This window comes from Watersipora subatra, chromosome 10, assembly GCF_963576615.1.
Source record: "Watersipora subatra chromosome 10, tzWatSuba1.1, whole genome shotgun sequence".
Taxonomy (NCBI): domain Eukaryota; kingdom Metazoa; phylum Bryozoa; class Gymnolaemata; order Cheilostomatida; family Watersiporidae; genus Watersipora; species Watersipora subatra.
The window spans coordinates 56,672,947-56,684,259 of NC_088717.1; the positions used below are offsets into that span (position 1 = coordinate 56,672,947).

An 11,313-nucleotide genomic window follows, 5' to 3' on the forward strand; every position below is an offset into this window, starting at 1 on the left:
TATTGTCTATCTACCTGAAATTACACAACATCAACCATAGTTTTAGCTTCATAATGTCTCTCTAACTGAAATTACAGGATTTTAAACGCAATCAAGTTTTGTCAATGCTATTCTTGAAAAATCCTGTCAGTCAGATCACCTCAAACATTAAAAACAATTACAAACGACTGAAAAATTCCGATACTTTCTCATAAAATCTACTAAAACTTAGTGCAAGTCCATCTTTAAGTTTTAATAGCTCTAATCAATGTACAATGTTGATCTTATAGCTATACAAGCTGTTAAGAACATAAAGATTGTTAATGAACTCTAAAGCAAGTGGATTATAAACACACTGTAAACTATAAAGTGACCCACTGTTACTTTTTAGTAGAACTAAAACAAGAATTTTAGATACTAGGTAGCCTGAATAACAAATAAAAAACTAAAAATGTTTACAAACACATAAAACAGTAGAACTATGGACAACAATAGAAACACCTACCATTAGCACCACAGTGTATATCATTCCCATAAAAGCAATAACTGCCAGCGATATCATAAACATATAAATGTCTCGATAGAATCTGAAATCCACAGGCTTTGGGAACATAATCGACCTGATCAAGTTTCCTTTTGCAGTCATAAAGCCTACAAGGTACATGTAACATATATAGATAGATGTACCATATAGATTAACCGATAGTTTCAAAATAACAGGCTTTTTCTCTAGAAAACAGAGTGACCTATGAGTGACATATCTATGAGTGACATATTTATGAGCGACATATTTATGAAATTATAGCAGATGTTCAGATTACTAGCAGATATGCTACGATTCTAATTGCCAAGTCTGACGGACCATCCTATGTGATTTATGGGTTCTGGTCTACACTTGGCTGGTTTTATGAATGCGGTACAGCGTATTGAGGCTTCAACTGCTACTGAGAAGTCAAATCTGTTCTGAGCACAAAAACCAAACAAAAAAAATTCAGGCGTGAGAAAAGATAGTGAGAAAATAATCACTCGAGGATTTTGCATATACAGTACTTACGAAAAGCAACGCTCTACAAATCATGAAAAAAAGATAAATAGTGGAATCGTAGAAAGATTTATGAGTTGATCATGTCAAAATAATATGTTACAATCAAGACGATGTGAAAACAGAATCGTATAACCCTGGAAAAACTCACCAAAATTGTTAACTTACTGTTAGCCGAGCAAAAATGTGTTCACTAAAATAATATGCTGGAAGTTGAGCTATTATGTTAATGAGATGTCGTACCTTTGTAAGAAGAAAGAATGAGGCTACATATTATTATTCTTTTCTTCCTTAAAACCAAAAAACTGTCAAGTCTCGAAATGTTTACCTATCATCTTCATTATTTACCCAAATATAGCGAGACAGAGATTTTTAGGTTATTTATTGTCAAGGCAACCAGACAGCAAGTAATTCTAACATTTTTGTTTTTAAGCATTTTATGACATCGTTTTACTGTAAAAAATTGTAAACGGCAGCAATATTGTTCATATGTTACTCAAATGCACCCTGTCTGTGACTGAGTCATTCAACGGATACAATTGCCTTAGAGAGAGGGTTAACCAAATTTAGAGGTATGAGAAGCATTTTTTCAGTAATAGAGAAAAAGATTAGCTTTGCTTAATATTTATCAATTCATTATCATCCATAAACATCACCCATTATATTATATAAACACTTAACGCGCATGTAACAGTGGCCAGAGTCTATTGATGACTAGATGACCTTTAAATGATCAGTAAAGAGAGTTCACAGAAAATTTCTTTAGAATAAAAAACCGCCGAAGGCTGTGATATAAAAAAACAAATTCCCGAACATGGACCAATTTATGATTCGAACAAGGTGAGAAAATTTTGGAGCTCTACCAGGACAAGCTAACCCTTCACAATAACATTTTGTCGCTGCTTTTAGAAAGTGGCTAGAGATTGACACAATGAATGTCAAACTTACAACAGTAAGATGTACACCACATGTACACCACATGCACACCACACGTACACTACATGTACACTATATGCTGTCACAAAGCACCTGGCAGTAAATAGTATATAATAATCAGCAGACAAAGGTGCATTTAACACAAATGATAAAAAATGTCCTTTTACATTCTGCTACCAGGAAAGTGAAAACTTAGAACTTGTGGCATGAATTAAAGGCCTACACACAAACTTTAGCCAACGTGGATGTAGTGTACAGTACCTCTATGCACGCGATGTAAAATCTCAAACTCATTTTTCTCTTCAACTCTTCAATTATTTCAAGAAGTGACATGCCGCGGCGTAGTACAACATGTACAGGCAATAGATGTCTTTTAGCCGGCATATAACATTTCAACCTACCAGTACGTATAACCAAGGCTGTGATAGCCTGATCTCCGTAAAACCTTGTCTGTATGACATGAGTTCCACAGAAGAGAGTATGTTTAGCGTGGTGCTTAGGATCATACATGATGGTGGAGTTAGCTGGGTTGGGGAGGGGAGTTTTTGTCACCGGGATGCTCTCGCCTAGGTTGACAGCAAAACAGCATTTGAACTTCTGTATAGATGAAGCAACAAAGGTCCTTTTAAACATTACTGAAAACAGGGATCAGTGATACAATCCATTCAGTTGTTGAGTCACAAAAATGAACAAAAACATGCATTTTAGTGTAATTTATAATGTCTGTATAACAGATACAACCAGGCCACATCATGGCTGAGCGTGTGTGAAGTTTAATCAGGATGAGATGTTAAAGAGTTATGGTCTCTTGTTATTAAAGTTATGAATATTAAACATGGTCTCTGAGTGCCAGGCTTGACAATAGTGGTCAAAGATGGCTAAACAAGCTGCAGTGCATCCTTGAGATACGATTACCCTGTTATACTATTTTTTTCACCTTACAAAGTGGAACATGATGATTTTTCCACCTCACCATTTGAATCTTATTTCACCATACAAATTCAACAAAATTTCACCCGAGTTCAAATTTAGTAGCCTGTGTGCTTATTATGCACACCGCAATAACAAGGATGTCGACATTCTGTTCGCCGAAAACCTTCTCAACACCCCTGAAAAGAAAAGGATTACTGATTTTTCTCAGTTTGGCATTCCTCGTGTAAAAAGTGGTATGTAATATTTTCCTTCAAAACTATATTTCAAAACTACTAAAAAATATTTTCCTTCAAAGTTGAAGTTGCGATCCTTTTTAACACAAAGTCAGAGACTAGACAACTTCCCTTAATCTGCTCACAAAAATCCACTTCATTATAAAGACATCATTATTTGGACTTTTTTGCCAAATTAGATGGAAAAAGGTGTCAATGAGGTCAGCTAAAGCTATAGTGAAAACAAAACCAGAAACTGATGGGTGATAAAATTCTAGTGATCAAAAGTTGAAATTCAGTAAAATAGTTAAAAATACATACTATAGCTTAAGTGTGCGTGTTTAGTCAGCTAAACTTATTTAAGGTGAATTCAAAGGTTATGTGATACGTACATCCGTCTAGAAAGTAAGAACTCTCTACAGTATGTATTGCACATAGCACATTTTAACGCAGATTATAACCAATTAATACACTAAAGTTACTGTAGGTAACTATAGTTACTATATGTTAACACACTATTTTGTTACTAATCATTAATATGTACAATGCTTGTATAAAATTATGATGATTTTTATCATGAGATGTTTGCATTATATAATTACTATGGTTTCTATACCCCTCCATACGATTTTCAACCATACGACGCCAACCTTAGAACGGATTAGTAGGGAATTTCCTACATGTAGGGGGCACATATGAGGCATTTCAATTACAGTTGCGTTTATTCCAATTCATTATTCCTGAAAGTTTTAGGTAGGCTACAGCAGTTTGGCCTTGATTGGAGTATGAAAGTGTATGCAAGATACATAAAGGTATGTAAGGGTATATAAGGTTACGCAAACAAGTGTACGCAAAGATATACAAGAGTACACAAGAGTACGCGAGGGTATACAAAGATATGTAATAATACGCAATGATACGCAAAGGGTGAACAAGGGTACACATCAATCAAATCTGTGGCTGAGATCGTTGTAAAAAGTTCAATGGTTTTACGCTATGATAACTGAATGCTCGCTTTATCACAAATGAGTTCGGTGTTTATCAAAAATGTTTTGTTAGGTTAGTTTGTGGAGCATCTATAGAATAATTATTGGGTCAGTTATAGATCGCTAAAAGTGACATGGGAAAGATAATTCCAAGTTTATAGATACTAAATTTGAATCTTTGAAAGGATTGGCAATGCTAGCTTATAGCAACACTCGGCTCTATAAGGCATTTAGTTCGATAAGAGAGGGGGGGGACGGCGGGGCAGCCTACTAATTGATGGGTGGTGTAGTCTCTTGCTACTGCGTGAAAGGAACAGTAGGATAGTGATTAGCAAAGTGTATGACTAACCAGTAAGCATACTCTCGTTGACAATGCAGTTTCCTGTTAGAAGAATGGCATCCACGTCCATGATGATCCCAGATCTCGGAATCTCTATTATGTCTCCGGGGACGACTTCTGTGGGCAGGGTGGTGATTGTACCCTCTCAAAAATACAGATAAAAATCAAAAGCCATAAAATGATGCAACACCTTTCATCACCAAGCATTCTCAATAAGGAACCTAAAAACACCTGAGTCAAGATTGTTGTGTTCTTTTATCTCTTATTATGTTGTGAACAAAGCAAGAATTAAAGTGAACAATGCATCCTTGTCATTGAGTCTAACAAAGCATGTTGTTGGAATTATCCTCTCTATATATAGAGAAGACAACTTTAATAATGTCTGCTAGATTCTTTGTTGAGGAATGAGCAATCGCTGGAAAGGAAAATCTTAAGCTCTAATTATCGGAGTGACGCACGCTGTTTACCCTGTTGCTGCCCTACTAGTAGACCAACTGATCCATTACTATGGCAAAATATTCATAATACTTACCGGCTCGTCTTATAGTAGCAGAACCAAACTGATGTACAGTGCTTTTCAGTGCCCTTTCCATCTGCAAAGTTCACAGGAAGAATTAGGGTTCTTGCTATTGTAAAAGCACTAATGAGTATATAGTTATACGTACCTTCCTCGTGGTGTAGGTACTAGAAGCATATCATCATACCTTTCTAGTTGTGTAGGTAGTGATAGTGATGGAGACCACAGACATGATGATAATGGCACTGGCATAGTAATAATATTCATCAGTGTACCAGAGAATGACAGAGAACAGCTGGAATACATAGAAAGGATTCACCGCCTAAAATGGAATAAGTTATCATGAAGGGTACAACCAAAATATTTAGCACTATTAAACTCCAACCATGAATAGCTCAATACTAACTACATCACTGAAAGCAATAAACTGTCTGATGCCAAGGTAGACAACTTCAAAAATAACTGAGAAAGACAAACTTTACACTTTACCGCACTTTACACGAAAGAGACAAAGTGTGTCGGAACTTGTGTTGTTATCAATTTCAGCAAAACATTAAAAGAGGTCAACACGACTCTCAGGGCATGAAACTCGTGTTCAGCCCTATGAGCAGTTATGAGCAACTATGAGTGAGAGTTATCTTTGCCTTGATGGCAAAGGCTAATGGATGCAGGCCACATAAACATCAGAAATAACAAAAATCATGATCAGCTGTTACTAGAACGGCTGTTGGGAGAATGCCAGCAACAGCAAAAAAATAGTAATAAAGATGACAACGCAAAACGTGAAATTATTGAATGAAAACAAGATTAAAAAGAACAGAGATACTCTCCCCTTCAACCTTATAGTAGCATTAGTTGTGATTTACCTCCGTTTTACTAATATAAGGTAAAGTCTGAATATTCATGTAGCACATTGGGATACATTTGTTAAACAGACTTGAAAAAAACTAGCAATTATACGTTGCTTATTATTATTGCTGTTTATTATTATTGTTTATAGCACATTGTCTATCACTCATTATACGGTTGCTGCTCTTGTTCAATAAAAGCTGAGTAATGGGTAAAGCATAATAAAATGTCTCTTCCTCAGTGAGAAACATTTGCCAAATATCTTGAAGATTCATGACAGGGCTTACCTGCCTGATGACCAGTGTTACGATGGGAGTAACATGAACCTCCAGAACATTTCTCCCATAAAGTGACAGTCTACAAGAGACATAGTAATCATAAAGTGACAATCTACAAGAGACATAGTAATCATAAAGTGACAGTCTACAAGAGACATAGTAATCATAAAGTGACAGTCTACAAGAGGCAGTATTCATAAAGTGACAGTCTACAAGAGACATAGTAATCATAAAGTGACAATCTACAAGAGACATAGTAATCATAAAGTGACAGCCTACAAGAGACATAGTAATCATAAAGTGACAGTCTACAAGAGACATAGTAATCATAAAGTGACAGTCTACAAGAGACATAGTAATCATAAAGTGACAATCTACAAGAGACATAGTAATCATAAAGTGACAGTCTACAAGAGACGTAGTAATCATAAAGTGACAATCTACAAGAGACATAGTAATCATAAAGTGACAGCCTACAAGAGACATAGTAATCATAAAGTGACAGTCTACAAGAGGCAGTATTCATAAAGTGACAGTCTACAAGAGACATAGTAATCCCAGACACCTGCAAACACATGTATGACAGTGGTCAAACAAGGCCACGGATGTAATTACTATAAACCATTTTCGTCTCGGTATATTTGAGTAAGGAACGAAGGCAATTGGCAAAAAATTTTAAGACTTGAAAGTTTTTTTGGATTTAAGAAAAAAAAGATAATGTGTATTATCACCATTTGCTCATACAATGTACATCTGATTTAAGGTTGATTTGCAACAAAATTCACATTACAATTATTTGGCATCAAAAGGTTCACCATGTCTTACTCTGCTGTGTTGTAGAATGTGGAGATGTGATTACAAGCTCGTGAAAGCTAAAAAATGAGACAGTTAATCGCAGCCTCACGAAAACGCCGTAGGTTGGAATCCCTTTCCAAAACGGCTCAAATGGGATGCAGTTGAACACGATGTGCTTCTGTTTACACTTTCATGCAGCCTCATTCGTCGAAATATTCTCACAAATATACTTCACACATTCAATAAAACCATGTCTATGGTCCTTACGCGTCTATGTCACCATCATTGTAATGCTGTCACTTTGAACACTGATATCTCAAAACCTAGCCTAAAAATTAGCTTAATTTTTAAACCTTAGCTCGAGGGGGTGCATATCATCCTCTGATAAATATGAGGAGCCTGTTGATCACCTGTGACAATTGAACAATGCTGCAGAAATTGTTCACGCCATTTGGCAGGAAGTATGGGTCACATGATCAGATTATGACTAGATGATTAGACCAAGCTGAAACGAAACTGTAAAGTAGCGAGCATCTATATTTAATAAAGGTTTTTCGGTAGAATTCGAAGTGTTTGTCATAAACTAGTGCTACAAGATATTTTAAATTAAGCGTTTTATTTCACGTGATAACATCGCATCTCAAAACAACAACCACGTCGAGTTGGGTACGTCATCGATGAAAAAGGAATTCCAACCTACGGCGTTTTTGTTATGGCTGCAATTAACTGTTCGTTTTTGAGCTTTTAAGAGCTTGTAATCACATTTCCACTTATTTTGCACCTACAGCACAACAGAGTTAGACATGGTGAACCTTTTGATACCAAATAACTGTAATGTGAATTTTGTTGCAAGTAAACCTTTAACATAATAGCACAACCTCCAGAATGTTATTTTAGCGAATCCATTTGTGCTCGGCTAATAGCAAGTTACCAATTTTGGTGAATTTCTCCAGGGTTATACGATGCTGTTTTCGCATCGCCTCGATTGTTACGTATTATTTTGATATGATCAACTCACAAATTTTTATATAATTCCTCTTTTTTTTCTTCATCATTTGTGGAATTTTGCAAATGCATGTAAAATCCTGGAAAGACCTCCAGAAAACGTTACTTCCAGAGCTTTCTAAATAACTTGGAGTTTGCTCAGAACTTGCTAGCCAGGATGTAATGGGTGGGCAATAGAGTTGCAAGCTTACCTATAAGCAGCCTCACTAGTCGACAAAGGCTTGCAAGACAATAATTCAGATGACGTCATTTCCTGTGTAACATTCCTGCAACCAACAGAGCTAAGCATAGTAGTATGGTGACCGCAGTGGTGATCAGAAAGCCATTCCGTGAGCTGTTTAAATGAATGCCGCTGGATTCTCAGTGCGGTTTCTTATTCTATGTAAAAAATGCATTGATACAGAGCAGAAACATCCTGTTTTGCTTTGACTAAATATTTTGGAAAGATGTACTTATCTGAACATACTGGTTTACTTGTCATTTAAATAGCTATTAAATTAGAAAAATTAAAAAATGAAACAAATAGTTGATTAAGTCTTTCAAAACAGCCCTAATTTAGCAGGTAAACTCTATCACCATGCACTGTTTTTTCTACTTGACTCTTTTTTATGAACAGAAAAAAATTGTCATAATTTTTACAATAGACTTAATTCGAATGAGCTTTCTAATGAAAACAAACGATTACGAAAACAAACGATAGCAAAGGCTCTACATATGCTACAATAAATAAAAGTCACAAATTAACTTTACAAATCACATAAATAATACAGTTAAATTAAAAAAACTGTATAGGGAACAAAATCAACAAGCAGAGTAAAATAAAATGAAGCCTGTTGAAAGTCTCGAAATGAAAAAAAAAATCTAGCCAAAACACCAAAGAAGACGATATGATATAGCCTCAGGTTCTCTCGCTCGCTTTCATATAACGATGACAAAAAATAAAGGTACATAGTCATCAGTTACTTGTTAACTGGCTAATTTCAGAGCATTGACACTGGTGTACATAAGTCAAGGTCATTGACACTGGTGTACATAAGTCAAGGTCATTGACACTGGTGTACGTAGGTCAAGGCTAGGTACAATGAAGGCAGATATGACACGCTTTCGGTAAGCCTGCTTATAAACCCCAAACTTTAGCATAGCGAAAGTAACCCCATTAAAGCTATGGGAGTACACATTAGCTAGATATTCCAAAATTTCTATTTTCACAAGGTGAAATCTACCAATGCTTTAATAATCTGTTTAAAAATGCTTTAATTAAGAATACGATGCCAACCTCTTGTATTCATACAGTGGTTGCATTTTCTGTGGTAAATTTGATTACGCCTATTGTAACTTTCAATTTTAAGTTTTCTTTTATACCAGACTAGCAGCGCTACCCGGCGTTTCTCGAGTAATAAAAAAAAGTATTTGGACAGAAAATTGGTTTGTATTTAACATATAACAACATTTGCCATTCTAACTTTCAAACTACGTAACATGAGAGAAGTGTGTCGTGTAGTTGAAATAAATTAAGAGAAAAATAAAAACAACTGTAAAGGTTTTCAAACTTTGTCTAACAACTTTAACTTTCAAACTTTATATCATGAGGAAATGGTTTTGTGCAGGACAGATTCTTTTTTGGAGGCATTAGACAATGTGTAACTTCTGAGAATACATTGTATTGAACAGATTAATAAAAAACATATGACAGAATATGGTAGTATTTTGTAGTTAAAGCTTCATTAGAACAATGTCTGCCAAAAATGGGTGAATAAAAAATTAATATTAATAATAAAAATTGGAAACTAACTAAGCAATAATAAAAGTGATAGGAAAATGAATAATGTTTAAACTTCAAACATGATACTCAAATTATATTTCAAAAATACAAATTGAAATAATAACGATAATGAAACAAACTTTTAAAACTTGTATTATAAACTTCAAAAGTTATAAGAAATTTATGAATGTAATAAGAGAATGTAAATCTAGATACATGTTATTCAAGGTATGTAAATATGTGTAAATATAAGAGAGCGAGGAATAACAGATACTTGTAATGTTACACTATAAATCCTACAGTAATTCTTACAAATGTTTGTTGTAAACTGTAAAATTAATTACGAATTAATAACTGGTTAGGTTTAGAAAGGAAAATGAATAATGTTTAAACTTCAAACTCGATACTCACATTATTTTTCAAAAAAGCAAGTTGAAATAATAACGATAATGAAACAACCTTTAAAAACTTATACTATATACTTTAAAAGTTATAAGAAGCTTATGAATGTAATAAGAGAATGTAAATCTAGATATATATATATTATTCAAAGTGAGCACTGATAAGAACTTTTGTGAAACGCATGTTTAGCGGACTTGCCTTATCTGTCTGTTGAGGAAAAGAAATTGCGCTTGTTAATATACTATATGGCTATTGAAATAAATAATAAATTGAAAAATATTCATACAAACAAAGATGTGTTAATTTTAACTAAAAGAAATAACGTAAAAGATTTTTTAAACAAACAAAGCGTATTTCATTAATTTAAACGTGAATTAAGCGTATTTCGTATTTAATGATTGTGGAATGCAAGGTACCAAATCAGAATCCAAAAACATAATGTAGCTGGGAAAAAGTTTTCTGAGCAGCTGGAATAAATTAATAACGAACTAAATGTAGATGTAAAATAAATAGCAAGTATGTAAACTACGAAATGTCGATTCAACATATATATGTCAGTAACGTATATATGTCAGTAGCGTATATATGTCAGTAACGTATGTAATCAGTACAAAAATCGCCAAATTTTAAGTTCAAGATAAATTAACGAAGCTTTAACGAAAGAAGACGAATAAGCATTGCGTTGCATGTGCTTAGTTCCCGAAATATTTTAGAACAGGAGCATCCTAACTCGTGGATTAAAAATAGTGCCAAAATACTATTTTAACCTTGGTAACTATAGGTACCTACAATGACTTTAGTGAATTTTGTGGTTATGATCTGCGCGCCGAAGATAATATAACATTACAATGTACTATGTGGAGAGTTTTTACCATTTATACCAGATTTGTGTAAAATGAAAATAGTTTTAAGGGTACTCTAATTGGAAGTGTGTCTAAGATGAACAATTACAGTGCTTTCTGCAATCAATGATATGTTTTTATGCAGAACAGGGTCCGCTGCAACTTCACCGTTCTTTGATTTTCATTTAACTCAGGATGAGATGTTTACTCGTCGGTAGCCACGCTATTGCTAGAGGACAGTAAGTAGTTTAGCTTTTGGGCAATCACTGAACAGCATAATTCAACAACAGTTCTTTAATTGCATTATCATTGGTGTCATCGATAAAATGATGTAGTCTTTGGTAGTACTGCTGACCATCTCTGATTTCACGAAATGAAAAAAAAATTTCAGAACTTTTTGCAAACTCACATGACGTTATGTTTCCAAAATGCAGT

The 11,313-nt window shown here is 34.4% G+C and overlaps 1 protein-coding gene across 1 annotated transcript in view; it reads right to left on the reverse strand.

The window, feature by feature from the left end:
• Window positions 1-11,313, reverse strand: part of LOC137407309 (polyamine-transporting ATPase 13A3-like) — a 48,997-nt gene that overhangs the window by 16,844 nt on the left and 20,840 nt on the right. The window contains exons 6-12 of the mRNA XM_068093921.1: window positions 8,064-8,138; window positions 6,082-6,151; window positions 5,133-5,267; window positions 4,961-5,021; window positions 4,438-4,572; window positions 2,359-2,523; window positions 481-630 (exon numbers count right to left, since the gene is read on the reverse strand). Of these exons, the coding sequence (XP_067950022.1) occupies window positions 481-630; window positions 2,359-2,523; window positions 4,438-4,572; window positions 4,961-5,021; window positions 5,133-5,267; window positions 6,082-6,151; window positions 8,064-8,138 (791 nt within the window). The remainder of the gene's footprint in view (window positions 1-480; window positions 631-2,358; window positions 2,524-4,437; window positions 4,573-4,960; window positions 5,022-5,132; window positions 5,268-6,081; window positions 6,152-8,063; window positions 8,139-11,313) is intronic.